We start from the raw sequence: 24,257 nt of genomic DNA on the forward strand, positions 1-24,257 counted from the left end.
GGCTCTGACTCTAGTTCTTCTCGTTGGAAGCATGCTCGTTGTCCGAGTTACCACTGGACATGGCCATCTCTGCCTTCTCGTGCTCGGACGAGTGACGGGGGTCCGAGTGGTCCAGACCCACCTCGCGTAGCATCGCGGCAATCTCCTCGGCGGAGAGCTTGGGCATGGAGTTGGCGATCTGGTAGGGCCACTTCTTCTCGATGTGGGCCTTGGCGAAGATGAGATCCACCTCCTCAAGGTCACGACCGGCAGTCTCGGGGTAGTAGAACCACGCAAAGGGAAGGCCGATGAAGTTGACCAGGGCGAAGAAGAGGTAGATACCCCAAGGGGACGCGTCGGAGAAGACGGGAGTGAACATGACAACCGCAAAGTTGGTGATCCAGTTGGTACAGGTGGAGGCGGCGGCAGCCATGGTACGGGTGCGGAGAGGGTTGATCTCGGGAGGGTAGATCCAGGGCAGGGGCAGCGTGGTGAAGGCGAAGAAGCAGATGAAGAGGAAGATACCGACGACGGCACCCTTGGTGGGACCCGTGCCACCGGCGATCAAGCAACCCATGGTGATGACAAAGGACAGACCCTGACCGGCGAAACCGATGAGGAAGAGCTTACGACGGCCAACACGCTCAATCATGAAGAAGGAGGGGATCGTGGCCAGGGCGTAGACAGTGGCAAAGACACCACCCAGGATCAGAGACAGACGATGCTCCATGTTGAGGTTCTGCTCGAACAGCAAGGTGGAGTAGTAGATGGCGGCGTTGCAACCGGTGAACTGCTGGAAGAACTGGCCAGAGCAACAGATCATCATGCGCTGGAATTCCTGGGTCTTGCCGAAGGTGAAGAGGGTCTTCCAGTTGGCCTTGGCACCGTTCTCGGCATTGAAGTCCGCCTTCATGAGGTTGAAGTCGGTGAGCACATCCTCGGCATCGGGCGAGCTATCGTTGAGTGCGGCCAGGACCTGCAGGGCTTCCTGGTCCTTGCCCTGCATGACGAACCAACGAGGCGACTCGGGCAGCATGAACGCACCCACACTGACGAGGATGGCGAAGATGATCTGGAAGGCCACGGGGAATCGCCATTGCACGGAGCTCTCGACGTACGACAGACCGAAGTCGATCCAGTAGGCAATCAGAGTACCGACGGCAATGATGGCACCCTCGAAGCAGACCAGGAAACCACGGTTGTGAGCGCGAGAAACACTCGGACTGCCAGACCGGGATGGTGGCCGTGTCCATACCGTTTCCAAGACCGGAGACGACACGGCCCACCACGAACTGACCCAGTCCCCATTGAGGGCCAAAGGCAGCGGTGGAGATGACGGTACCGACGATCATGAGGATACCACCGGAGACGAGCAGCGAGTGCGGCCGATGCGCTCACCAAAGCAGAGCGTGAAGATGGCACCGAAGAAACAACCGAGTTCGTAGCAGGCGGTGACCGCACCACGAAGGACCGAGACATGTTGAGAGTAGGACGCCGAGTAATCGGGGGAATCACTGGGAGGAATGTAGAGGGCGGGGAATTCCTTGGTGAATTGGTTACCAGAGATGATACCAGACATCAGACCCTGGTCATAACCGAACAGAGAGAAACCGATGACCGAAGTCAAAGTGATGGCAAGACGGAGCTTCCTGCCCCGAAGGCCAGATGTTGTTGTCCACATCTTGAGGGGGGTTGTCTTATCGTGGTGTTCCTTCGCGCATGCAAGACGACTTGAGGCGAGACCAGATCAAGACAAGACGCTCGACTTGTCCGGGGGGGGAAAGGTGTTGACAAGAAGGGAAGATGGGGAAGAAGTAGGAACAGATGATCATGCGATGGGGGGAGCGGGACGAGGGTTCTTATGCATCTGCCATCTACCATCTTCATCTCCGAGCGGAGAAACGCTGCTTGGCCGCAGCCACGGGTCAGGTCGGGCCAAGACGATGCACATTGGCCATGACGTCGGCCGGGATGAGGTGAAAGAAGGCAGGTTGGGCGGACCAGTCCCTCGACGGCAGAAGCCAATCTGGGGAGCCATCGCAGCCAAGGGGGCCCCGCCGCAGAGTTTTACGGGGCCGCGATAGGTGGGGGCTGCCCGAAGCGGCGCTGGATGGAGGCAAGTCTTGCGAGCCGCTCAGGGCCCAAACGGAGAGCGCGGACAGCGAAAGAGCATCACAAGGAACAAGCGCGCGCGCAACGGCCGTTCGTGGTGTCGACGGGAGATACCTCCGCCACCAAGGATTCCATGATGATGGGGGGCTGAAAAAAAAAAGAAACTTTGTTTTTCCCATCTTGGATGCGGTTGGATGGATACCAGGGTGCATACAGAACCTGCAAAGAGATCGAAAAAAAAATCAGAAAAATCAAAGGCATCGAAAAAAAAAGAGAGAAAAAAACCCCCCCAATATAATTGCGATTATTAGCATAATGATTCTCCATCATTGCGGTGGTGTGTCAGTGGCGGAGTACCCGAGGGCGGGTAAATGAGTGCCAGTACCCAAAGTACAGGATCGGTCGCTCTGCATGTGCCCTCTGCCAGGACCGTGTACTGAGGGTGCTGGAGACTTCGTATACTGGATTCGAAGGGCAGGGAAAGTTTAGGTGGAAAAAAAGGACCGACAGGACAGGGCTAACCGCACTGAGCCAACGGAGTGGAGTACCAGCCGTAAGTGCCTGGAAAGGTGCGGCGGACTAAAGAAGGGGACCCGTGCCCTGGTCCTTTGGTGCTTGGCCCAAAGCACTGATTGCTTGGGGTTGCTTACTGGGCGCCACCCGTTCTCGTCCGTCAAGCCACCCGTGGGTCCTGCCGGACGCCTCTTTGTCACCGCACCCGATCGTTGACCTTGCATCACTCGGTCTGTAGGGTTGGACTCGCTCAGTTTTGCCTGAGGGTGAGAGACTGGTTGGCCACCCGTGAGGGGATGATCCTGTTGACAGGACATGATGCAGTGCGCTACTCGGCACTATGGTGCAGTTGTAGAGAGACGTTATACGAGTCCTCTCTGTAAGAGCAGTGTATCATCTAATCTCTACTTCCCCCTCCTTTCGACTTGAACCGAGCCTCGTGGGAATCGATCGTCACCATCCTGACCGGATTAGGAATCTCTCCCGATTTCTCATCCTTTCATTCTTGCCCTATCACATAGAATACACGAGACGGCCAGTGGAGTTTGAAACCAGACTTTTCTTTTTTCCCTGTCCCGGCCGCTTCAGCTCGTTTATGGAAAGTCGATGTCGGGCCAGCAGCAGTGTTTGAACCCGGGCTTGAAAAGGAAGAGCCAGTGAGCCATATGGACCCTATACTGATGGGAACCACTCAAGTTGACCCATGACACACGAAACACTGTAGCATCGTAGAACTGCTTTGACAAAATCCTCCTGTCTCGATGATATGTGTGTTGGGATTTCAAGCGACTACAACGGCATAAGGGTCGCCTTTCTGCCGATGACAGACGGGTTCTAGCAAGAGCATTGGCGCTGGAGATGGTTATCCATCCATACTGGGCGACACACGGACATCGAGAGTACTCGACTTCACAAGACCCGCACCGTCACATTTTTCGCCTCCCCCACACCCCGCTCCCATGGCCTTTGTGTGCGTCTCTCCCTCTACTTTGGACATCCCTTGGAACCTTTTTTTTCCCGAATTCCGACAAGCCCACTCATCACCACCTGGGCCCCACAGACTCCAAGCCGACCGGAAGGGTGACCGCACGGAGAAAGCAGACCCGTAGGGCGGGTCACCGAGTTGCCAATCAAGCCACCGACGCGATCGCTTTCGGCTCCCCGTGGGGACCGAGAGAAGAAAGCGGTCACCCAGATGGGAAGTTGGCCTTGGGGTGATGGAGACCCAAGACCATGATACCAGAAAAAAAAAAAAAAAGGAGGAAAATGACAAAAAGAAATCCAACCCACGATTCTTTGTGGGGAGTACCTCGTTTGAAATTGGCCTGGCGCCAAAGAACCAAATTTCAGCCGCTCCATGACATTGGTGATTGTGAAAATTCTGCCTGCAGCCACGGTAGGATCATGAATTATAGTCCGTCGGCGGGCTTGCCCTCCCCTTCCCGATACTGCGTTGAAGTAGTCTTGGAAAAAGTCATGGGGATGAAGAGTCGATGCGACGGTACGCCTTTTCAAGTCTTGGCTCGTTGACTCTGCTTTGGTTCCCCTCTTTTTCCCACTGTTCATACGACTCTTCTCCACGATTTCCCCTCAAATGCAGACATCTCTCTGGACCCGCGGACGGGCAAGATGAAATGTGCCCTGGAAGATCATTCTTCCGACCAGACGATCTACAGTGACACGTGATGCCGAGCCATTCCGTCATCCCGTGTGAGGGTCCGAGCCACGTCTGTCAATGGCTGGCTTAATACCGGACCTGTAATCAGTCGACACCCGACTCGACTCAGACAGTCACATTCCCACCCTCCTTCAGGCCTCAACCGTGGACGGGGATAATTATTCCACAATGGTGGGGGCATTCGGGTTGGTCCCGATACATGAAGTACTGAAGTACTGTACACACGGTAGCGTGGGACCATCAGTCTCTTCTGAATCATGGCCAGGGTCGCTTTCAACGCTTACTATGTCCCAAACCAAGACCCAGAGTGTAACCCGAGACGCTTGAAAAATCCACTTTCACTCGTCGCCTGGTGCCAGTGTAGCACGCACCGTTCCCCTCTCGGCCATTGGGAGAGCTCCATCCCCCTCGTCCACTCGACCGTTTACTGAGACATGGCATTTTTCATTTCCCGTGCCGACATGACTTGGACTCGGTGACCATCTCCGTGCCACCAATGACAACGAGTCGTAGGAATGGAGTCGCGCTGTATCTCGGGCCGACGATATTGATTCAAGTCTCGGGTGTTGGCCCCAGGTCTCGTTACTGTGCTAGAGGAGAGGTATGATCTCGAGTTGCGCAAGTCAATCCTCACCCAGTCGTCTTGTCCTGCGAGCAGAGGGGGGGGGGAAGGGCTTCTTCCAGCACGTAGGTCACATCGACAGCGCAGAGCTGCGCCTGCATCTACCTCTGCATCTGCACCTGCACGTGTCGAAGCCGGCATCTACATGCAGTGCAAACAGAAGATAGGTACAGGACACTTCCCCACGTCTCCCCACCATAGAAACATTCCGCTACGACCGCGTGATCCTCGGAAACATCAGCCCCCGGAGAAATTTCTGGGAGGAGAAAAAAAAACACCATCCATACTACTGGAGCGTGTATACACCGCAAAAGTGTGCATGCGAAGAATAGCCGTGTCACATGCCTCAGTCCCATTTGATACGCGTGAGATGAAATGTGGAGTAGCAGAACCACCATGGTTCATATCATCCATCGCATGTGACCGTGAGACTACCGCTAGGGATGACGGAAAGGGAATAGAGAACCATGAAGCTCGGACAGACCGTTTTGGGAAGAACTCTGGGGAAAACCTTCCATCGGAGCGTGTCACGTCCAAATATGGCAAGATTGTCGAGATCAATCGGCATATGCTGTACCCCGGGCCTCTCTATGTCCCCCTTTATTCCGCATCTAGATCAGATCGATTTTGCCTCTCGATGTCTTCTTTTTGTCTTTCCCACTTGAACATCGACATGTTTGATCAGCGATGCAGTTCCCCAGATCTTCACTGTAGGGGAGTGGGTCGTGAACTTGGATGGCATTCAGATCATGGACGTACCTTGATCGGCTTGTTCATGGAGAGGGGTTGAAAAGCTGGCCACGTGGTTGATTGGCGATTAGTACCTGGATATGAGGTCAGTCCCGAAACGGCTCGAGGATGTCGATGATGGAAAGGTGTATCTCTTCTGTAAATCATCTCTGGATACTCCCGACCACCTTGCTCAAGATCGGCGGTTCTAGCCAGGGGCATCGAAGCCGATGAGTGTTCCATCGACAGTTGTGATCGACTCTATACATCCCAGTCCGAATACAGCACCGTGGGTTGAAATAAGGTGCAGCAGTGATACGATCACTGGGCGTGAACCTGTAGTCGCATTGAACCGGTACATCGATAGCATCTCGAGTATCTAGGCAATGAAAAGGGCTCGAGGTAGAATGCTGATCACCACCGCTATCACCATCGAGTCGTTCGCCATTCCTGCCTCATCAATCTTGGACACTCAGTATACCTATGCGCTGATATACTTACAAGCATATGCCAAGAGCAGCAACCTACCTGGAGCGTTCTCCCGACACTGGTGAATTCTCCTCCGTACAAACTTAACAATAAACACTCTCGCTGAAGTACAAAATCTTCCAAGGTAGCATCATACCATACAGGCACATGCAATCAATATAACCGGTTCACCTTCAAGTTGGCTCGTCCAGCTTACAGTGACTCCGATATTTCCCATGAATGCTGCTAGCTCCCCTGCTTTACAAGATCAGGACCGAGGCTCTCCAGTCCATCTCAGCTCGTGATATAACTCATTTTACAATTTTTTTTTGTTCTTTCTTCACCTTCTTCACTTGCAAGAAAAATTTAGAAAAAAAGAATTGAAAATTGAATCACCCTAGGGAAAATTGTCCCCTCTCTTGAAAACTCCAAATTACCAATTTCCAGCCCACCTTTCCCTCCAGCACGTTGGGTAGCATCGCACGGCTTGGCAGTGATTCGAATCCACGTACATCCCGGCCCTACTGTACATTCCCCCCGCCCCCCTCAAAAACAGTTTCCATCCAGATGCCCACTTAGAACGCGGTGTACCTGTTAGTGCGTCGACCCACACTAGTCGAAGTCTGGGAAATATATGCCTCAGGATCATACTCGTTCCAACAACCACTCACATCGACCTTGGGCTAACAGAGTCCCCCCAACTGTACCAGTCACTTACTAAGAGGACGGGTAGTGGGCTTCCCGATGACATCAGCACGGTGTGAAATTTCCCTGGATCCACTCAAATCGGTTAGATTCTTTTTTTTCCAAAGATGAGGAAGGTAAAAAAAAAGATTTCCTTGTAGGTTCGCAATTTTCCTTTGTCAGAAGGTGGGTTTCTGTTCTGGAAGAAAGAAACGCGGCAGAACCGAGATGATTCAAATCCGTGCTGAGGGTAATTTGAATAGAACAATCTATTTTACTTAGAAAAAAAACAAAACAAAAAAAAAGGTTGTCACCAAATGACCGAAGCCAAGCGCCCTTCTGGCGGGAACTGGTCCGCACCGCTACATGCTGCAGCAGGCTCTAACTGTGTCTGGACTCGCGTGAAAGCACGCTGTCTTGCATGTCGGAAATAGTATTCCTTCACATTGTTGATCATTTCTCCATTCACTCTATGTGTCTCATTAACTTTTCTTTTTTCTTCTTTGCATGCGTCACGTCCACAGGAGACGTTTCATGAGAGGGGAGGGAAAAAAAGAAAAAGGTAGGTTTTGACGATCAACAGATTCGACACACGTCAGTAGATTACTCGGTGGTTGTGCTTCCGCCAGTTTTTAAAGTTTTTGTGTAGAGTAAGTTGTCGATTGAGAGTCTGCAAACTTGCCGATCACTCGTTGCATCTAGAAGGCGGACGCCTTTGGGTCAGAAGGGGGGGGGGAAGACTATTCTTGACAGTCGTAGGAATGATCGGCTGGATGCGGGATGGCGATAATTTTGCTGAGTAGAGAAACATTCATTATCTTCGGAGTCATGATCATAGGATAAGAGAGGGGAATGTTGGAGAGACATTCATAGTTTCAAAGGATGTACCAGATCAGTTTGTGCGTGCGAAAAGAGTCGATCTGAATTGTTGTGCTATTCCATTGGTTCAATACTACTTTTGACTCTGACAGGATTCAAGCTTTGGATTGACTGGGCTTTCGCTTCGTGGAAGTTAATCTGACATCTATGTAATTGAATCAGGTATGAGACGGTGCGCAAAGAGGGAAGAACCCTTTGAAAGTGTATTCTGGACACTTGGAGACTGGAGACCAAAGGTCAAACTCCAATTTGAACTTAATCGCCAACCCCCCGAAGATAAAGCGATGTGATGGAGTCATGATACGGGCCCCGATCTGGATTAGACACCGACACGAAGCAGTGGACGCAAACAAGTCCCCCGCTTACACCTAGAGGAATTCAACAGGACCTAGACGAATCACCTCAAGAACCTCCCAAGACATTTCATCATCATCATCATCATCATCGAATCCTTCAACTTTAATCGCATTTGCAGCGCTCCGTGCGCCAGTATCCTTTCACCTCTCGATCTCGAGTAGACAGACATGACACGCACATCAAGTAACTTTCTCATGACCGTTTCCTGCATGAGAGAATCTCCTTCCTGGGGAGTGTCTACTCGTTGAAAAGAAAGTTTGCACATGAGGTGTGAGAAATCCGTAATCTCCTGCCCCGTAGGCCCTGAACGTTCGAGTCTTGTCATCTTGACGATTGCAACTGAACTCTCGTGAGAATTGTATTCCTCGAATAGTTCCTTTATTGGCAAAATCGCACACGACTCCCACCATGGGGTCTGGCCACGAGAGATCCGTCTTTCTTTTGCGATGGACCCAGTCCCTTTGCCCGGTTTGGACCTTGAAGCACAGTATTCTGTACAGACAGATCGTGCCATCAGCTTTGACCACTACGTACGAGGAAAAAAGTTATCGCTAACATGGACTTGAATTGCCGACTGCTATTCGCAATGTACAAGGTGAGCCTGACGTGTGTGACACATACTATCATGTTTGATCGCTTGGAATTCTGGAGCCAGTGCCAGAAATGGGCACAAGACCACTCGATGGTACCCATGTACATTAATGCAGTCTGTACGAGATGGGGCCCAGACCATCATGGTAACAAATGAGAAAAGGGGTACTCACCAGATATGATTTTATAGCCTAGGCGTTATCTGACACGCAACCTTAATCGTTTGCTGGATTCTCTCGGAGAAGATAACATTCACATGTCACCATCGTTTTGAAACATGATATTTGAACAGGATATAAATGGCCATCTCTGAGGATGATACAGGATAATACTGGTTGACAACCGTCTTCAGAGCAATGTGCGCATGGCATTCGACTGTATTTATTTTGCAAGCTTTTCTGAGCCAGTGGCTGATTTTGTCGAGACCCAGCGTATCGGTATAGTTCTTAATGGCGATAATGAACCCGATGACGATACGGGGTCAAGAAGTAGGATTCAAAAAGATGGTGTCCGCTCAAATATGCCACGATTATATCTTTATCAATTACACTCGGATTTTTCTCTGGAACAATGTATCCAATCAAGTGCGGTTCTGTTCTAGCCAGGGGTATCGAGCCTTTGTCCAAATATTCATAGGTCTTGGACTAGAGATTCTGAACTCGGTACCCGGTGCACTGGAAGAGTGGTGGGAATGTATCATAAGCACCCTTCACGTCAAATGTTACATGCGTCGAGAATCAGGAAGCTATCCCTTCTGTTCAAGCAAGTTATTGGGAGGAAGAAACAGCAGCACACATGGCCTTCTATCTGGACTTTGAGTAGTAAATATATGGAAACACCGAGCCCAAGGCAAGCAGCCTGTGGTTTATCACACAAATGCCAAAACTTCTTCGATTCATAGGTAGCAGACACGAACTATCCTACGTATGCACACATGGATTTCTCTCTCCTGTAGACAGCTCCTTCAGGTACAGGCATCACGTTTAGGAGGGAGCTTCCCGACCTGCTCACTTGCATGAATCTGGGTTTACTCTCCAAAGAGACGTCTTATCCGGGTCATGGCTCTCCTACAAAAATAGATAGGTAATTCTCTGGTGATGTACTACAAAATCGAGAGATAGGAGAACAAACACTATGGGAAGAAGCGAGAATTCTCAATGAGACCCACCGATGCTGCCTAGTTTGACGATAATGATTGCTGAAAGCATGAAAAGAATTCGACTCTCTTATCTTTGAGTGTGACTTTTTGATCTACGTTGCCAGTGCTTCACTGGGTAGAGCTTAGAAAAAAGCGAGACCTCATGTGGACGTTTGCCCGTGATCCCCGCAAGTTCCGTCGTGATAACCACACGGAAATGGGCATTTCGACCCTGTTGATTATAGCGACGAGGTCATCTATATCGTGCCACATTACTAAACTGTTCCAAAGTTGCAACCCGCAGAATTCTCTGAATGTGAGAAATGGCAGCGATACCGAGGTGTATGATGAGGAAAATCCTCGATGTGTATTGCTTTGCGAAAGCACCAAGTGATCGCCTCTGCTATATCTTAATTTGACAATGGCCGAGCTATATTCCAACAATAAAAAGAATCTTTTATTAATGAGCTCAAAAACCACCTTTAAAAGTTCTCAAGACAAGCTCAAGACAATATCTACGACCATTGTTCATAAAAGAAAGACAATAGACATTGCAGCTCGGCCTAGGCTCACCTCACAGACCACAAAATAATTATATAAACGTGCCCGCAGAAAACCCGATAAAGCCATTCCAGTCATTGGGACAGTCAAGAGTCAGAAATCCAGACAGACGGTGATTGCCATTTGACATTACCCCTCATACCTGCTTCCAAACGTGGCATGGTACTTGGTCATCAGTTTCTGCCTGAAAGTGTGTATGAGTCCCCGCACAATGGATCCTGAGATATTCATGCGAGATCGTCAAATTTTTCGCGAGAAGCTCCTGGAGTGGGCTAGAGTATTGACTACAGAACCTGTTCCAGAAACAGCTCACATTGAGATCAGCACCGGCCTCGAGGATATGGTTAGGGACATTGAAATCCTCGGAACACCGCCACCCTTGAGATCTCTGAACGCGGAAGATTTTGATCTAGTCGAGACTGCATCCATATCTATATCCATGTCCACTCTTGGTCTCCAAACAGAAAACGGCGAGGACGAAGACCTCCCCGAAGGATTCGAGCAGATCGATCCATGCGCCGAGGCTAATTTTGGCCGCCTTTGCTCCAAGGATGGGACTGTGCGGGATACCTTGTCCTGGGCAGTTGAGTTACTGCGACGGAGGCATGCGCCTGTCTCGGATATTGCGATGATTCTCGACATGCTGGCGTTGCATATCGGTAGACTTCGATGGATGCCGGTGATGGCGGAAGGAAAAGGGATTATGGTGGATTCGCATGCGGATGAGATGGATGAGATGGCTCGACGAGGTTATGACTCTCGTCAGAACCTGACAAATGTATATCTCCAGGCGGTTTGGAATCGATTGGATAGTTGCATGGAGTGCAATTGTGACAAGTGTGGTCTAGTTCGACAGTAACTAGAACTAGTTGAACCTGACTTGGAGCACACATTCCCTACGACGAGTCACCGAGATGAATCAATTTCACTCAAAACAATATCCATAGAAAGCGTACAGGATAGAAACTTATTTTTATTGATTTCTTCTTTTCACCGAGGATGCAATTGAAATGGAGGGTCTCTGTCCTGCGTCTACTGCAGCGTGAAGCAATCCACTCTAAACTCCTTCCGGCATCTCCAGGCTGCGGCTCTGCTTTTTCTCAGGCTCTCCGCTTTTCCTCATCTCGCATCTCTCGTGACCTCATCCACCCTCTCCTTTCTCGCTCTCTCTCTCTCCCTTCGCTCATCATCTGTGTCGTCCATCATGTCTCTGTCCATTGCACGCCGTCTCACTAGGGGAGGAGTCCTCTCTCAATCTGCAATCTCTCCTGCTCGGTACCTGATGCGATCCTCGATTTCGTCCCGGCTGTCCTCCAACAACGCGCCTCAGTCTTCCTCCTCGAGCCGGCGCCCATCTCCCGCACCGCAGAACGACCGATCGCAATTCAAGGTCCTCCCCATCGTCATTATCATGGCCATTGGATCTGGGTCATATGCTCTTCTCGTCAAGTCTCGCACTGGACAGGCTCCTCAGCGTCAAACTTAAGAAAAAAAAACCAACCAACCTGGACCAGGGCGCGCAGCACGGGGTGGAGAGACATTAGGAAGTACACCTAGAGGGAATAGAGTCAAGCTTTTCAACTTGGTATGGGCCGAGTTCCCCATAGGACGCTCGACACCCTTGGAGCTCGACAAGTCCGTGAGTCTGCCAGACTCGAAGCGCCGTGAGGTCTAGCCCAGCCCAGTACTTCCAGCTCTATGACCGTCCAGCGTGAACCAACCCAATTGCCTCGACTGCGCAGTCCGTCCCGCAGCGACCGCCTGCTCTACTTTTGCCCCTCATCCCCTAAACTTCCCTCCCCTGAATTAAACCGGAAAAAAGTAAACTTCACCACCGCCCCGCATAAACAAACCCCAGTGATCTTTCTTTCCCTGGACGTTCTTTTTGCCTTTGCTCTCGATCTCCACGGAAACTACTCTTCTTCCATAAATTTCTCTAATCCTCCTCGCTCTTCACCACGATCACCACCCCGATCCCGCTCGCAATGGCTCCTCCCACCTCCGCCTCCACTACCACCTCCCCCGCTTCTCCCCTGAAGAAGTCACCGTCGTCTTCTTCCTCGGCGGTCCTGGCAGTGGTAAGGGCACACAGTCGGCCAACCTCGTCCGAGACTATGGCTTCGCCCATCTCTCTGCCGGCGATCTTCTTCGCGCCGAACAGCTCCGCCAAGGCAGTCAATACGGCGAGATGATCAAGACCTACATCACCGAGGGCAAGATCGTACCCATGGAAGTCACCGTCAACCTCCTCTCCAACGCCATGCGCGAGTTCCTCGACAACCACCCGCCTGCCCCCCACCAAGGCCCGTTTCCTGATCGATGGATTCCCGCGCAAGCTCGACCAGGCCGTCTTCTTCGAGCAGACAGTCTGCCCGTCGGAATTGGTGCTCTTCCTCGATTGCCCCGAGGATGTGATGGAAGCCCGTCTCTTGAAGCGCGGCGAGACGAGCGGCCGTGACGATGACAACGCCGAGTCGATCCGCAAGCGATTCCGCACTTTTGTCGAGACTTCCATGCCCGTGGTGGATGATTTCGAGAAGAAGGGCAAGGTGGTGAACATCAAGGCCACGGGCTCAGTTGAGGAGGTGTATTCTCAGGTCAAGAAGGGAATCGAGGCTCGTGGTCTGCAGGCTCGTTCATAAAGCTATGGAGGAGGACGACCGCCTGCCTACCTGCCTACCTGCTTGCCTAGAATATGACCCTAGGAGGAATTCCTGGAGCAACCTCTAAGGAGTGAGTGCGGGGGGGAATAGGGATCTAATCTCGGGTCGGGAAGGAAATTCAAAGACTACATAAACCTGGTTATCTTTCTTCTTTTTGTGGTGCCTTTTTTTTTCGTCGCGTTGTTGCGTTTTCGTTTCTAGTCGGCTGATGTAGATACTTGAGTGTAATTGAATGAGATATACAGAGACATTCACCCATCCTTCCCTTCTTCAACATAAAACCTCATCTGAACCACCAAGATGAACGTGCTAAAATCATTCCCTTTCAACAACAATAGCCACGTCGAGAATAACTCCCGTATACATACCATACACACACTCGTCCATGCTACTCCCTTACGAGCTTTGCTCAACATCTGGAAAGCATCTCAACCTATGCCTTTGCATCTTCCAACCAGCCTACTCTCAATCGACTCCTTGAAGAAATGGACAAGTACCCGGTAACTTAAAGATAACAAGGTCTATATCCATTTATCCATCAGAAAATTGAACTTTAAAGACACCGACGGATCAAAAGACTGAGCTATTGTTTTTTCTTTCTTTCGAAATGACATCCTTTGATAATAATGTATATCAAAACCTTGGGTACTATAGATTCTGGTTAATGACCAATCGTCAGGTAGGCTAGACATACACCACTGCGCTTGTACTGTGCTGTTGCCCTGTACTTTATACTATGTCAGAGATACTTCCTCTATAGGTAGTCAACCATTCACAGGGGTTAGGTAGCTGAGGTGGAAATGATAGAGTGGCTTTCTGTTATTCTTCTAGAATTCAGCACACCTACCTACCTACCTACCTATATACTTTGAATACTGGGCACTGCCAGTGAGAGTTCTGCGTGTCTGTGAAAAAGCGTCTAAGTAAGATACTCCTCGCCGTCTACGAGACGATTTCCACCAATACGAGTCAAACAAGCTATAAGAAGACGAAAGGAAAGAAGGAAAAGTATTCTTTTATTGGATATTCTAAACCCGAGCATGCCAGGATCAGACCCCCGAGTAGATGGACCTTAAGCCAAACGAGGCCTGAGGCTTTTGCAAAAGAGGTTTGATCCCGTAGAGCAGATCAAATCGACAATATCAAGATCAAGATCAGAGGATACCAAAAAAAAGAATAAGGACAAGGATAACAAACATGACATGACTCGTGGGGATCCCAGTATCAACGGCGTGGAAAAGGAAATAAGGGGGGATGGGAACAAGAGGGCAAGAGTGTATAGTTTGAGAGGGAAGAGAGAAAAGAATGAAAAAAAATAACAAAGGGTTGCCACCGTGAATGGGGGGGGGATAGACAAGAAAAGGAGACGGGAGAGGAAAAGAGGACAAGGAAATAGAATCACAGAGGCAGCGATTCAATGTAAAGCTCGGAGGCCGAGATGAGTGAACTTCGGTAGGAAAACAAACATCCACAAGAGGAGCGAGCAAAAGCAGAAAAAGGGTTGTCCTTCCTTCTCTATGCTCTATGAGCGCGAAGAAAGTATCAAATCCAATCGGAATCGGTTGAAAAATGAACCAAGGGAAACAAAAAAAAAGACGTTGAAAGATTCTCGTGTTGTTCAATATATCCCTGAGGGGGTGTTCTTTTTTTCCCTCTCTTGCTTTTGCTTCCTGGGGTTTCATTTTTATTGCCAGAAATAGAAAAAGAAAATAAAACACCTTTCTCCAATGCAATACTTCTTGGTATCATTTCTCCTATCCAAAGTCCACAACCCGGCCTGCAAGTTTCGTCGCCTCGACAGTATAACGGGAGAGTCTGTTTTTAAATCTATTCGGCAACGGGCTCAACCTCGCGGGGCTGCTGGTGGCGCCTTCGGTCACCACCGGCACGAGACTTGTCACCAGTCTTGCCCTGGGTGGCAGCGTTCTCCTGGTCGGCGGCAGCCTGGATGCCCTCACGAATGAAGCGCTCACGCTCGGTGCGAATGACCTCGAGAACACCCTCCAGGGAGCGGCGCCAGACCATCAGACGACCCTGGACCTCGGCCCACTGCTTCTCACCGAACACGCGGTAAGTGGCGCGGTGGATGAGGAACTCCTGCTTGAGCTGCGAGAGCTTGCCCTCCACAAGACCGGCACGGATCGTGTCAATGACCCACATCTCAACGTCAGAGGCAGGCACACGCAGAGCGGAGGCAATGGTGGCGTAGGGAAGAGAGCGGGAGGGCGTGGAAGAGGCCAACGAGGTGAGCGTCAGAAGGCGCATCTTGGTCTGCAGGGCATCAGCTGCCTCGGCGAGAACACCACCTGAGATGGAGCTCAGAGGGTTGGCTGCAACAAACTCCTCATAGGCGTCAAGGGTGTCGGAGGTGAAGATCTCCAGCAGCTCGAAGAGGGTGCTGTCGCTGGAGCGGAGAGACTGAACGGCGTCGGAAGCAGTCAAAGGAGTGAAGTCGAACACGGTGGGACGGCGCAGCGCAGAGGCGAGCGCGCGGACGGCCAAGTCACGGGCGGCGGGCTTGGTGGCCTCAGCCGCAGGAATGGTCTGCAGGGCCTGCACAACGTGGGTCTGGGCCAGGTCGTCGTCGCCGGCAGCGGTGGCGGCGTCGGCAATGGCCAGGTGCACCTTCTGGATCTCTTCCTCATCCAACTCCCAGGCGGCCAACCACGTGGGCAACTGTGAAGCGAGCTGAGGCTTCAGGGCCTCGAAGGCGTATCCGGAGCCCGATTGGCGGATCACGGCCACGATGGCCAGAAGAACGTGATAGCGGCTGGAGTCATTGGTGTTCAAGGTGTTGAAGATGGTGGTGAGGATGGAGATGGCCAGAGTTGGGCCGAATTGAGGAGAGGTGGTGATGGGCTTGGCGAGATAGGTGCAGATGCGAGGGAGGAACACATCGGCGTTGGACGACTGGTGAACGAGGTGGACCAGAAGATTGTAGGAAGGAGTAATCTCTATCATGCAAAACAAATCGAGGTTCAGTCAGTAAATCAGTCCCGCAAAGAGCGATATCCTTGTGGTCCCATCTCTCTCCCTCCCCCTCTTGTCGCAAATCATCACAATTCAACGTTTCGGCGTATATTTTGACGAGTCGCTTCTTCTTCATCTTTTTTTCCCTTCCTTCTCACTGTCCGTTTCACGTCTGCCGCCACATGTCGTCCCTGCCGCTCATCCTTCATTTCGCAAAAGAGATTCCAACTCACCCTTTTCAGGAGCACCGTTCAACACGGCGGCGGCGCCCACCAACTTCTTCAGAACCTCATCGCGCTGCTTGAGGTCGGCCTCGCCCTCAGACTGTTCCTGCTGGCGAATGGGCTCGAGGAGCGGGGCGATCTCGGACTGGAGGTTGCCCTCTTTGCGGAGGGTGTCGATGTACTGGGCGAATTCCTCGGCAAGCTCGGAGAAAGAGCCCTCGATGAGGAGGGTATTAGTCGGAGCGGGCATGATGAGGGAGGATGTGTTGTGTTTATGGAGGGTAGAAAGAGAGAGGGGGGGGGGAGAAGAGAGGCAGGTTCTTTGATGGTGGAGTCGTATCGATAAGTTGAGAAATTTCAGTGTGTGCCAAAAAAGTCTTGGCGAAAGGAACACCAACTGGCGCATCACCAATTCCCATTGTACCTCTCCAGCTCTGGACCCAGTTCCCCATCAGTAAACCCACGCTGACCTTTGACCAAACTAACTCGTCCCTGCTACCAACGACCAACGTGTACGCTCTGATGTATTTTTTTGATATTCTGAATTATTATTATTATTTTTTTTTTAAAAAAAAAGATCTTGTGGGATTGCTCAGCACGTCCCCAATCGAGCGATTAGGAGAAGAGAGGGTCAATGATGACGACGGATTGATTAAGACCATAGTCTGCTAATGGATTGCGACCGTCACATGCAGGCAGAAAATTAACTGCACCGCTAATACACAAGGAAGGACAGACGCGCGTTTTCATGGATAAGAGGATCAACACCAGCGCCGAGAGGGGCATTCAGAACGGGGAATCAAGTAAAGCAGAGAGGGAGATGACCAGGCGCAGAAGGAAAACACAATTCAACATCAGCAAGTCATTATCGCGCTGGGGAAAAAAATAATGGGCAATGCCAACACCGGCACTCGCGCGGTCGCGTCAAGTGATGCCATTTCGCCAGGAGGGATGGGTGACATTTCACTGAATAGCGACCGAACATTCTGTAAAAAGACGCGCTCTACAGGAAGAGGCGAGCAGCGAGGAACATGGCACCGGCCATGATGCCGGTGGAATAACCCTCCAGACCGACGATAGGAGCCGCGTTGTGGGTGGTAGTGGCGGCCGCACTGGAGGAGGCAGTCATGCTGGCGTCCGTGGCGGAGACGGCCGCGATCATGGTGGAAGAGGCTGTGCCGGTGCTCTCGCTGGACGCGGAAGAAGACGCAGCGGTGGTGGAGGAGGAAGAAGAAGAAGAAGAGGAAGAAGAATCGGTGGCATTCTTGTTACCACATTGGACTTCCTTGCAGGCCTCCTGGGCGTCGAGCTGACCGGCGTTGTTCGCCAGGCACTGGCCAATGTATGCGTTGCAAACGTAGAATGGGATCGTGGTTTGGTAAGCAGTGACATTAGGCTGGCTGCCATCAACACAGACACAGTTGAACTGCAGCGTGGCCTGATGGGAAGAAAAGTCAGCGATTGCCCGCGATCGTCAATCTTTTCGCCTATCCAAGTCACTCCAATCGCGACGGGGCGTCGTCCGCAACGCGTTGCAATCACTTACATCGATACAGGTGTTCTGGCTGGCGGCACCGCCGCAGATCTGAGGGCATGTGTTGCGCTGGCCCTCGCACCAAGAGGCTAAGGCAAACAGGGCTGAGTCAGTGGGTTGATTTTGGAGGGTTTCTGATTCACTTGTTTCCGTCCTGCGTTTTCACGCAGCATGAGAGGGGGTTGACAGAGTTCAAACATACATTTTGTCGACGAGTCGACCAGGCCCAGGTTAAATCCTTGAGGGAAAGTGTAGCTGTAGGTGGAGCTTTGGGCGAGCGCAGTGGCAGCAAACGCCGACAAGACGACCATAGAGCGAACCATCGTGGAGATTAATGGAGTGGATGTGGAGGTGAGTGTGGCAGATGGCTTTGGAGGCAGGATGATCGTGGAGTCCCAATGGAAGGTTGTTGATCGGAGACAGAGAGAAGAGGAGAGGAAGAAAACGGCTGGGGGGGTGTTAGGAAGGATAAGACTTAAGACAACCAAAGCGAGCTAAGAGAATCTTGGGAAGGTGGTGCAGGTCAACAAAGCCGGGAATGGCAGGCACGATCCGTGCAGCCGACTCCTCGTCGCGGCGTGTTCATCTCCAGGGCCATACTATCATGACCGGGATGGAGTCCCCCTGCCACTCCATGCATCCACGGCCACTAATCAGACCAACGGAAAGCGAAATAATAAATGGGTCCCGGCCCTTTGCTCCTTCATCTTCAAGATTACCATCGCTAGTCCCAAACTCCCCGTGGAACTAGTCTCAATGCAGAGGTGCCGACACCCAGTCGGGCGAAATGGTGTCCGCACTCTGCCAGGGTAACCGGCAGGGCAACAAAGATGACTTGCCATCACATACCAGGAAATTGAGATTCCCCGAAGATACCGGACATTGGACAAAGCTTTTTTTTGTCTTTTTTGCTCACCCCTCAACGGCTCCACGTTGATAGCGTGCTCTGTGAGTCGTCACTCTAGGGGAGGATCAAGCTGGGCGAGCACAGAGCATTTTGACATACTTGACCCAGTCCCCTCTTTTTCGGCGCACAGCTGCGCTCACGGCTTTGGGTCAGCACGAGGAACTTGCCCATGGAAATGTGGGCTGTTATGGAGAGGGAAATTTGAGCAGGACCACAATTGAGTTCCGAAAGGTCCAGGGAAATGGCTTAAGACCACAGACTCGGGTCCACGGTCCAACCCTCCGAACTGGATTGGGACCGCCAGTCATAGGGGTGGTCCTGGATCACCAGTAATGGCTCAACCAGGGTGTAATACGTGTGGTGCGAGAAAAAGGCACCGAACAGACTTTCAACGCGATTGGATCGGGGGTCCATGAAGTGTCTGTCAACCTGATCACACGGCTGCGTTGACGATTTACAAGAGACTGTACCCGGCTACACGCTGGGATCACCATCTGTGGATCAACTGCACTCGGTGCCCTCGCCATCTTCTTCTTCTTCTCCCCCCCCCCCCTTTTCTGGAATGGGGTTTAATGCCGTTTCATGATGGGAGGCTCGTAGCAGGTGTAAATGCCTCTAGTCAACTGGCTCGAGACTCGCTTGGCTGAATCGAGACCAGTTGAAGCTGGGGTTGGATGCAGGATTAACCGAGCTAACATTCTCCGCCCTCTCTATTGGTGAAGGGCCATCACTCGAGCCCAATGAGCGCATCCGTACCTGTTTCGATTAGCGCGACGACTGGTCAAGCACTTGCACATACTCATGATACATACCGTCGTGGCTCGTCCTGAGTGCAGGTATATCAAACGTCGCTGGGGAAGTTGACGCAGCAAATCACATCGCCGTCCTGGCCTCCAGCATTCTTCACCTCTGCGGATCGCGTGCACCTGAGATAGGCCGTCGGATTCCTTTGCCCGTTCAGAGTCGGGTGTTTCTCCCTTGCATCTGTTGATCGTTTTCGTGTACTCTCAACGAGGGAGTCCTCCTCGTTCTGCGTCTCTGAATACTTGAACTGTTCTGCGACCCAAGAGTCGTAGATGTCGATCGTGGGCCACTCGTCGAGCCAATGGACCCTCGAGGAAGCCCACGAGATCGTCGGCCCCCAAGTTCGGAAGACTCCGACCGAACCCATGATCAGCACTGTTCATGTTCATTTTGTCAAGCGTATGGGCTTGGTCAATCTTGCCGTGATCCGCGTACAGAACACTGGTATCAATCTAGCAAAGAGACGACGATGTGTCCCATTATGCTTGACCAAGGCTGACGACTTGTGGACCATACAGCAATGCACATGCCTCAACCATAGCTTGATCATGGCAAATTGTCCAGTACAGTAGTACCCGACTCCGTCGAGCCGACCGGTCGGCTCACTTGGGTGCCACGTGAATACAGAGGCAAGTCTCGAGGACCTACCCTGAGGAGTCAGGTGACCATGCCTAGCAGCAGATCATGCAAAGCTACCTAAGGACTCTGAGGGTGCAGTGGAAGCTGTGATTGTGCATAGAATCCTCCTTACTTCTTCCTACATCTCCAGACGCAGTACCCGGGCTGGCCTCGTGAACGGGACCAGGTGGAATTGACATGATGAATTTGCCCTTTTCATCTTCCGTATTCATGTATTGCAGTACACTCAACATTTTCTGGCTCCCGTGGGAAGATTCCCACTACCTCGTTGGTTGGCAACAGACAATTGCCGAGGTCCCACGCCAATGCCGGCGGGCCAGCGACGATCGCCGAACAGATCACTACAGAGTTTGCCGGAACAGCAACTCCAAAACAATCACCTCAACTGACCATTGACAATTGACCCTAGACAAGGGGATCCCAGAACAGATCGCAGGTGTCTTCTCCTTCCAGTTCAAGACTTTGGCTCGACTGGGCATAAAAACACATACTCTCTCCCAAGTTCCTCGTCCAAAGAGTCCTCGTCCTACCCCATTCAACCATACCAGACGGCAGACCATCTCATACTTCACCATCAACACTACCACCAACCCGACTTCTTTTCTGGATACATCATCGGCTGCAATCAGCATGTCCACCCCAGAAACCCTTGTCTCCACAATCGCCCACTTCCGCAACCACACCTGGGCCAACACCCTCCTCTCCTCCCCCGACTACACCCCCATCATCACCGACTCGCGCCTCCCCAAACCCGCCACCGGCGAAGATGCCTTCTTCAGCCAAACCATGGCCACCCCGTCCACGATCCCCCATGTCCTCACCCTTCGGCGCCGTCAATTAACCTTTCCACTCTCTCATCCCCCCTCCAGCTGGCTCCCCATCACCAAGCAAGATGCCGCCCCCCAGAAGAGTGGCGTCCCCGCTCTCCCCGGCGCCACACCCGCCGATATCATCGTGCTCTATGACTTGGGCGGTGCAGGTATTGCGGGTCATCCGTCGACGGTGCATGGTGGGTTGGTCGCCACGTTGATTGACGAGGCCATGTCCTTTGCGATGGCTGCACATGCTGCTTCTTCCCTTTCTTCTTCGACGGTTCCGGCGAATGATAAGACCCTCCGCGGCAGATTGTTCACATCACAATTGGATGTGCGGTATAAAAAGCCCGTGGTGACGCCGCAATTACTGGTGGTGCGGGCGCGGGTGATTGCGCGGGTGGGGAGAAAGTATTGGGTTCGGGCTCAGGCGATACAGGAGGATGAGGCCGGAGCCGGGGGACATTTGGAATGGACGAAGAGGAAGGTGGTCAAGGCGGATGCGATGGCCTTTTGGATTGTTGTCCCGCCGGAGAAGGAAGAAGAAGCAAAGCTGTAAGTCATTTAAGAAAGTCGGGGTGGTTCCTGGATGGGGTTCTGGAGCCCGGCTGGCCTGAGAATGTTGCAGGTACCTCGTTGCATGTATAGATTTGTCATGGTGTGATATAGCTGGACAGTAGAGCTGAGGGTTGCGTTGGTGGATGTACACACTACGTGCCTCGTAAAAGAAGGTGGCCAGTGGGTCGCGGAGGCCTTGGAGGGTCTACGAGAGTGAGGGTCTGAGGTTGACATGGTGAATTAAGTACGAGTAGTAGTAGGCGCACTCATAGTAGATGTGGAGGCGTGGCTCGGGGAAGAACTTACTGAACCTCAGTGGAAAATGGATTTCCGGGCATATTTGACAAGCCGTTTGCAAGCAGCTAAGGTTGACAAGACGGGGTCGAGGATGATTGATTTCACTAGATGTCTTTTGTCCGGTAGATAGTTAAATCCTTCAGTTGAACTGGGTTCATGACATGCGGACAACTTATGAATTGGCAGTATATATGATGGGAGGCTGCTCCCTATCCATAAGGCCTGAAATACTCGGTGTGCCTTCCGACTCGCCAACTTGACTTAAACCCATTATTTCCTAGGTTTGAAAGAGGTGTATTTGCCTAGGAGGGATCATGATGAATTCCAAAACAGCAAGGTCTCTCTACCCTTGAACGGGCTATGCAATTCGATCTGTCTAGATCCTACAGCACATCTATACATCCGACCTCACACTGCAGCGTCGAACACCCCAAGTCATGCTCTTTACAACGAAAATCTTACAACTTCTGCCACTTTCTCGACCCCAGATTGCGACTCGCACTCACCACCAAGCCCACCTGCGTACTCAGCGCCACCACCTCCCCCTTCTCATCCAACACCGTCACCTCCAGATCCGTGCGACCATCCCGCACCACTTTCGTGACCACCCGACTATACAACCACTCCACCCCCTCCCGCGGCAACCGCTTCTTCATATCAATATTCAGCGTCACCGTCGGATACCAGAAATTCGCCATCGACTCGGGCACCGGCTCGCCTTTCTCCTTGGCCACCGCCGTCGCGGACATGGTATCAAACCCTTCCAACGCCATCGGGAACATATCCAGCAAATACACCACCGCGGCGTCTGTCCAGCGCCCACTCGCCTCGCCACCGGGTCGGAACCGCGCCCACTGGTCAATTGCCATGGTCCCCGTGCGCTGCTGCTGCGTCTGGCCCTTGCCCGGCCCGTACAGTTCCAGCTGGGACGCGGCGCGGCGGAAATCCGCATACGGCGGGTCCAATTTCGTCCATGCGCCGTCGTGGCCGGTGCGCGCGAGCGCGGCCAGATCGACCTGGCCGTTGGGAGAGAGCCGGGGGGTGGGACGGGGTAGGGGGTCCAGCCGGTGGGGGCGCTGATGCCGACTTCAGCGGAGGGCGGGCTGACGGTGATGTAGCCGGCGACGTTGACGGCGAGCTGGTCGGGGGCTTTTTCGGAGGGTTGGAGGAGTTGAACGTGGATGGTGCTGGTGCGGAGACCGATCTTTACATCTTGGACGTGGAGGATGGCGGGGCCGGCGGCTGTGCGCCGGAGGAAGGAAAGTTGGAGGGAGATGGGCGTGGCGGGGGCATCGTATTGTTTGGGGTGGGCGTGGGCAAAGTGTGTCAGGGCGAGATTGTAGAGAAGAGCAGCGGTGTAGCCTCCATGGGGGACTGGAGAGGGTTGGGAAATCACATGTTGGTCAGTATCGTGGAAACGTTTTTTTTTCTCGCTGGTATAGTGAAATATACCATAGGAGATGGAGATGGAGGACGGGGGGGGGAGGTAATCGGTACCAGTTCCAATGCACCAATCGCGATGGAGATGAGCGCTATACTTGTTGTTGCCTTCAGGCGTGATGCGAATGGCGTCCACAAAGGACGCATTTAACAAAGACATGATTAAACAGGTTTGAGTGAGACAAGAACAGTGTCTCTGTGAGAAAACATGAAAAGAGGATGAGCGTGGCTTGACGGAGGGGGAAAGGTACTTCAAGGTGGCCGATATTGAGACTCGGGCCTTGGGACTCTCGCATCGCCAACAGCCGAGGCTCACCGAGGGTTGGCGACTTGGACGGCGACAACCGAAGAGTGGGTAGTACCAACCCAAGTACTCTCTCCAACCTGAGCCGGTTTATCGCTTATCGCATATCAGCACCCGCTTATCAGTCTGTCGTGGCAACGGAATGCAAAAAGACTCCAGTCGTCACATTGAACACAGACTTAGGGCTGTCAGCGAGTATATACTGTGTGAGGTACTGTTTCCACCGGTTCTCGAATCGAATCTGCAACTTGATTCCTCATCATGGTCTACTGTGTTATGGCAAGGGATAATTCAAAATGGAATCGAAAAACTTGTGTTTATTTTGAACAAGTCAAGACCTGGCAGTTGAACTTAAAGTGTGGTAGTTCATCTCCATCGCCAACATATATTCCCGAGGATCCACTGAGATGGATCTCCAATAAAGGAGAGTAAAAATAGATCCATTGACAAAACACGATACAAAGGGAATTTCCTCGCTCGACAACAAAGACTGCCCATGAATTCATCTACTTACTCAGTGGTTTCAAAGTATTCAAGTACTTCAAATGTAAAACCAACATCAAGCTCTGCCACACCTCTTGAAGTGTTATATTGAGTTTGAACCTGCAACAGCCATCCTTGCAAAACACACAGCAATATTCATGTTCCGTGTCTGACAAGTACAGCTTGATTGAATCTCTAGTCACCCAAACCACCATCAGAGCCTCGCAAGTTGTCAATCTCCAGTACAAATTCAGTATCTGGTGCAATCTTATCAACCTAGTACACGCCTTTCTTTATGTCCAAGATGACAA

General features: G+C 51.9%; 9 protein-coding genes across 9 annotated transcripts; 4 read left to right on the forward strand and 5 right to left on the reverse strand.

Moving 5' to 3' along the window:
- Positions 1-10: 10 nt before the first annotated feature.
- POX_c04320 (Major facilitator superfamily transporter mfsA) lies at positions 11-1,660 on the reverse strand (the record flags this gene model as incomplete). Its single annotated transcript, XM_050113200.1, has 2 exons — positions 11-1,271; positions 1,350-1,660. 2 exons carry the CDS (start codon positions 1,658-1,660, stop codon positions 11-13), a joined length of 1,572 nt encoding a protein of 523 aa, XP_049970756.1.
- Positions 1,661-10,522: 8,862 nt separating this feature from the next.
- POX_c04321 (uncharacterized protein) lies at positions 10,523-11,170 on the forward strand (the record flags this gene model as incomplete). Its single annotated transcript, XM_050113201.1, has 1 exon — positions 10,523-11,170. The coding sequence occupies one exon, from the start codon at positions 10,523-10,525 to the stop codon at positions 11,168-11,170; it is 648 nt and encodes a 215-aa protein (XP_049970757.1).
- Positions 11,171-11,515: 345 nt separating this feature from the next.
- Positions 11,516-11,797, forward strand: POX_c04322 (uncharacterized protein; the record flags this gene model as incomplete). Its single annotated transcript, XM_050113202.1, has 1 exon — positions 11,516-11,797. One exon carries the CDS (start codon positions 11,516-11,518, stop codon positions 11,795-11,797), a length of 282 nt encoding a protein of 93 aa, XP_049970758.1.
- Positions 11,798-12,296: 499 nt separating this feature from the next.
- POX_c04323 (Uridylate kinase) lies at positions 12,297-12,953 on the forward strand (the record flags this gene model as incomplete). The annotated part of the gene is made up of 3 exons (XM_050113203.1): positions 12,297-12,389; positions 12,473-12,532; positions 12,615-12,953. 3 exons carry the CDS (start codon positions 12,297-12,299, stop codon positions 12,951-12,953), a joined length of 492 nt encoding a protein of 163 aa, XP_049970759.1.
- Positions 12,954-14,801: 1,848 nt separating this feature from the next.
- POX_c04324 (Eukaryotic translation initiation factor) lies at positions 14,802-16,418 on the reverse strand (the record flags this gene model as incomplete). The annotated part of the gene is made up of 2 exons (XM_050113204.1): positions 14,802-15,928; positions 16,178-16,418. The coding sequence occupies 2 exons, from the start codon at positions 16,416-16,418 to the stop codon at positions 14,802-14,804; spliced, it is 1,368 nt and encodes a 455-aa protein (XP_049970760.1).
- A 753-nt stretch (positions 16,419-17,171) lies between these two features.
- POX_c04325 (uncharacterized protein) lies at positions 17,172-18,025 on the reverse strand (the record flags this gene model as incomplete). Its single annotated transcript, XM_050113205.1, has 3 exons — positions 17,172-17,606; positions 17,715-17,791; positions 17,905-18,025. The coding sequence occupies 3 exons, from the start codon at positions 18,023-18,025 to the stop codon at positions 17,172-17,174; spliced, it is 633 nt and encodes a 210-aa protein (XP_049970761.1).
- A 1,425-nt stretch (positions 18,026-19,450) lies between these two features.
- Positions 19,451-19,780, reverse strand: POX_c04326 (uncharacterized protein; the record flags this gene model as incomplete). The annotated part of the gene is made up of 1 exon (XM_050113206.1): positions 19,451-19,780. One exon carries the CDS (start codon positions 19,778-19,780, stop codon positions 19,451-19,453), a length of 330 nt encoding a protein of 109 aa, XP_049970762.1.
- Positions 19,686-21,423, forward strand: POX_c04327 (uncharacterized protein; the record flags this gene model as incomplete). Its single annotated transcript, XM_050113207.1, has 2 exons — positions 19,686-19,857; positions 20,462-21,423. 2 exons carry the CDS (start codon positions 19,686-19,688, stop codon positions 21,421-21,423), a joined length of 1,134 nt encoding a protein of 377 aa, XP_049970763.1.
- A 754-nt stretch (positions 21,424-22,177) lies between these two features.
- POX_c04328 (uncharacterized protein) lies at positions 22,178-23,319 on the reverse strand (the record flags this gene model as incomplete). The annotated part of the gene is made up of 2 exons (XM_050113208.1): positions 22,178-22,735; positions 22,807-23,319. The coding sequence occupies 2 exons, from the start codon at positions 23,317-23,319 to the stop codon at positions 22,178-22,180; spliced, it is 1,071 nt and encodes a 356-aa protein (XP_049970764.1).
- Positions 23,320-24,257: the final 938 nt, after the last annotated feature.

Source organism: Penicillium oxalicum, chromosome III (assembly GCF_001723175.1).
Source record: "Penicillium oxalicum strain HP7-1 chromosome III, whole genome shotgun sequence".
NCBI lineage: Eukaryota > Fungi > Ascomycota > Eurotiomycetes > Eurotiales > Aspergillaceae > Penicillium > Penicillium oxalicum.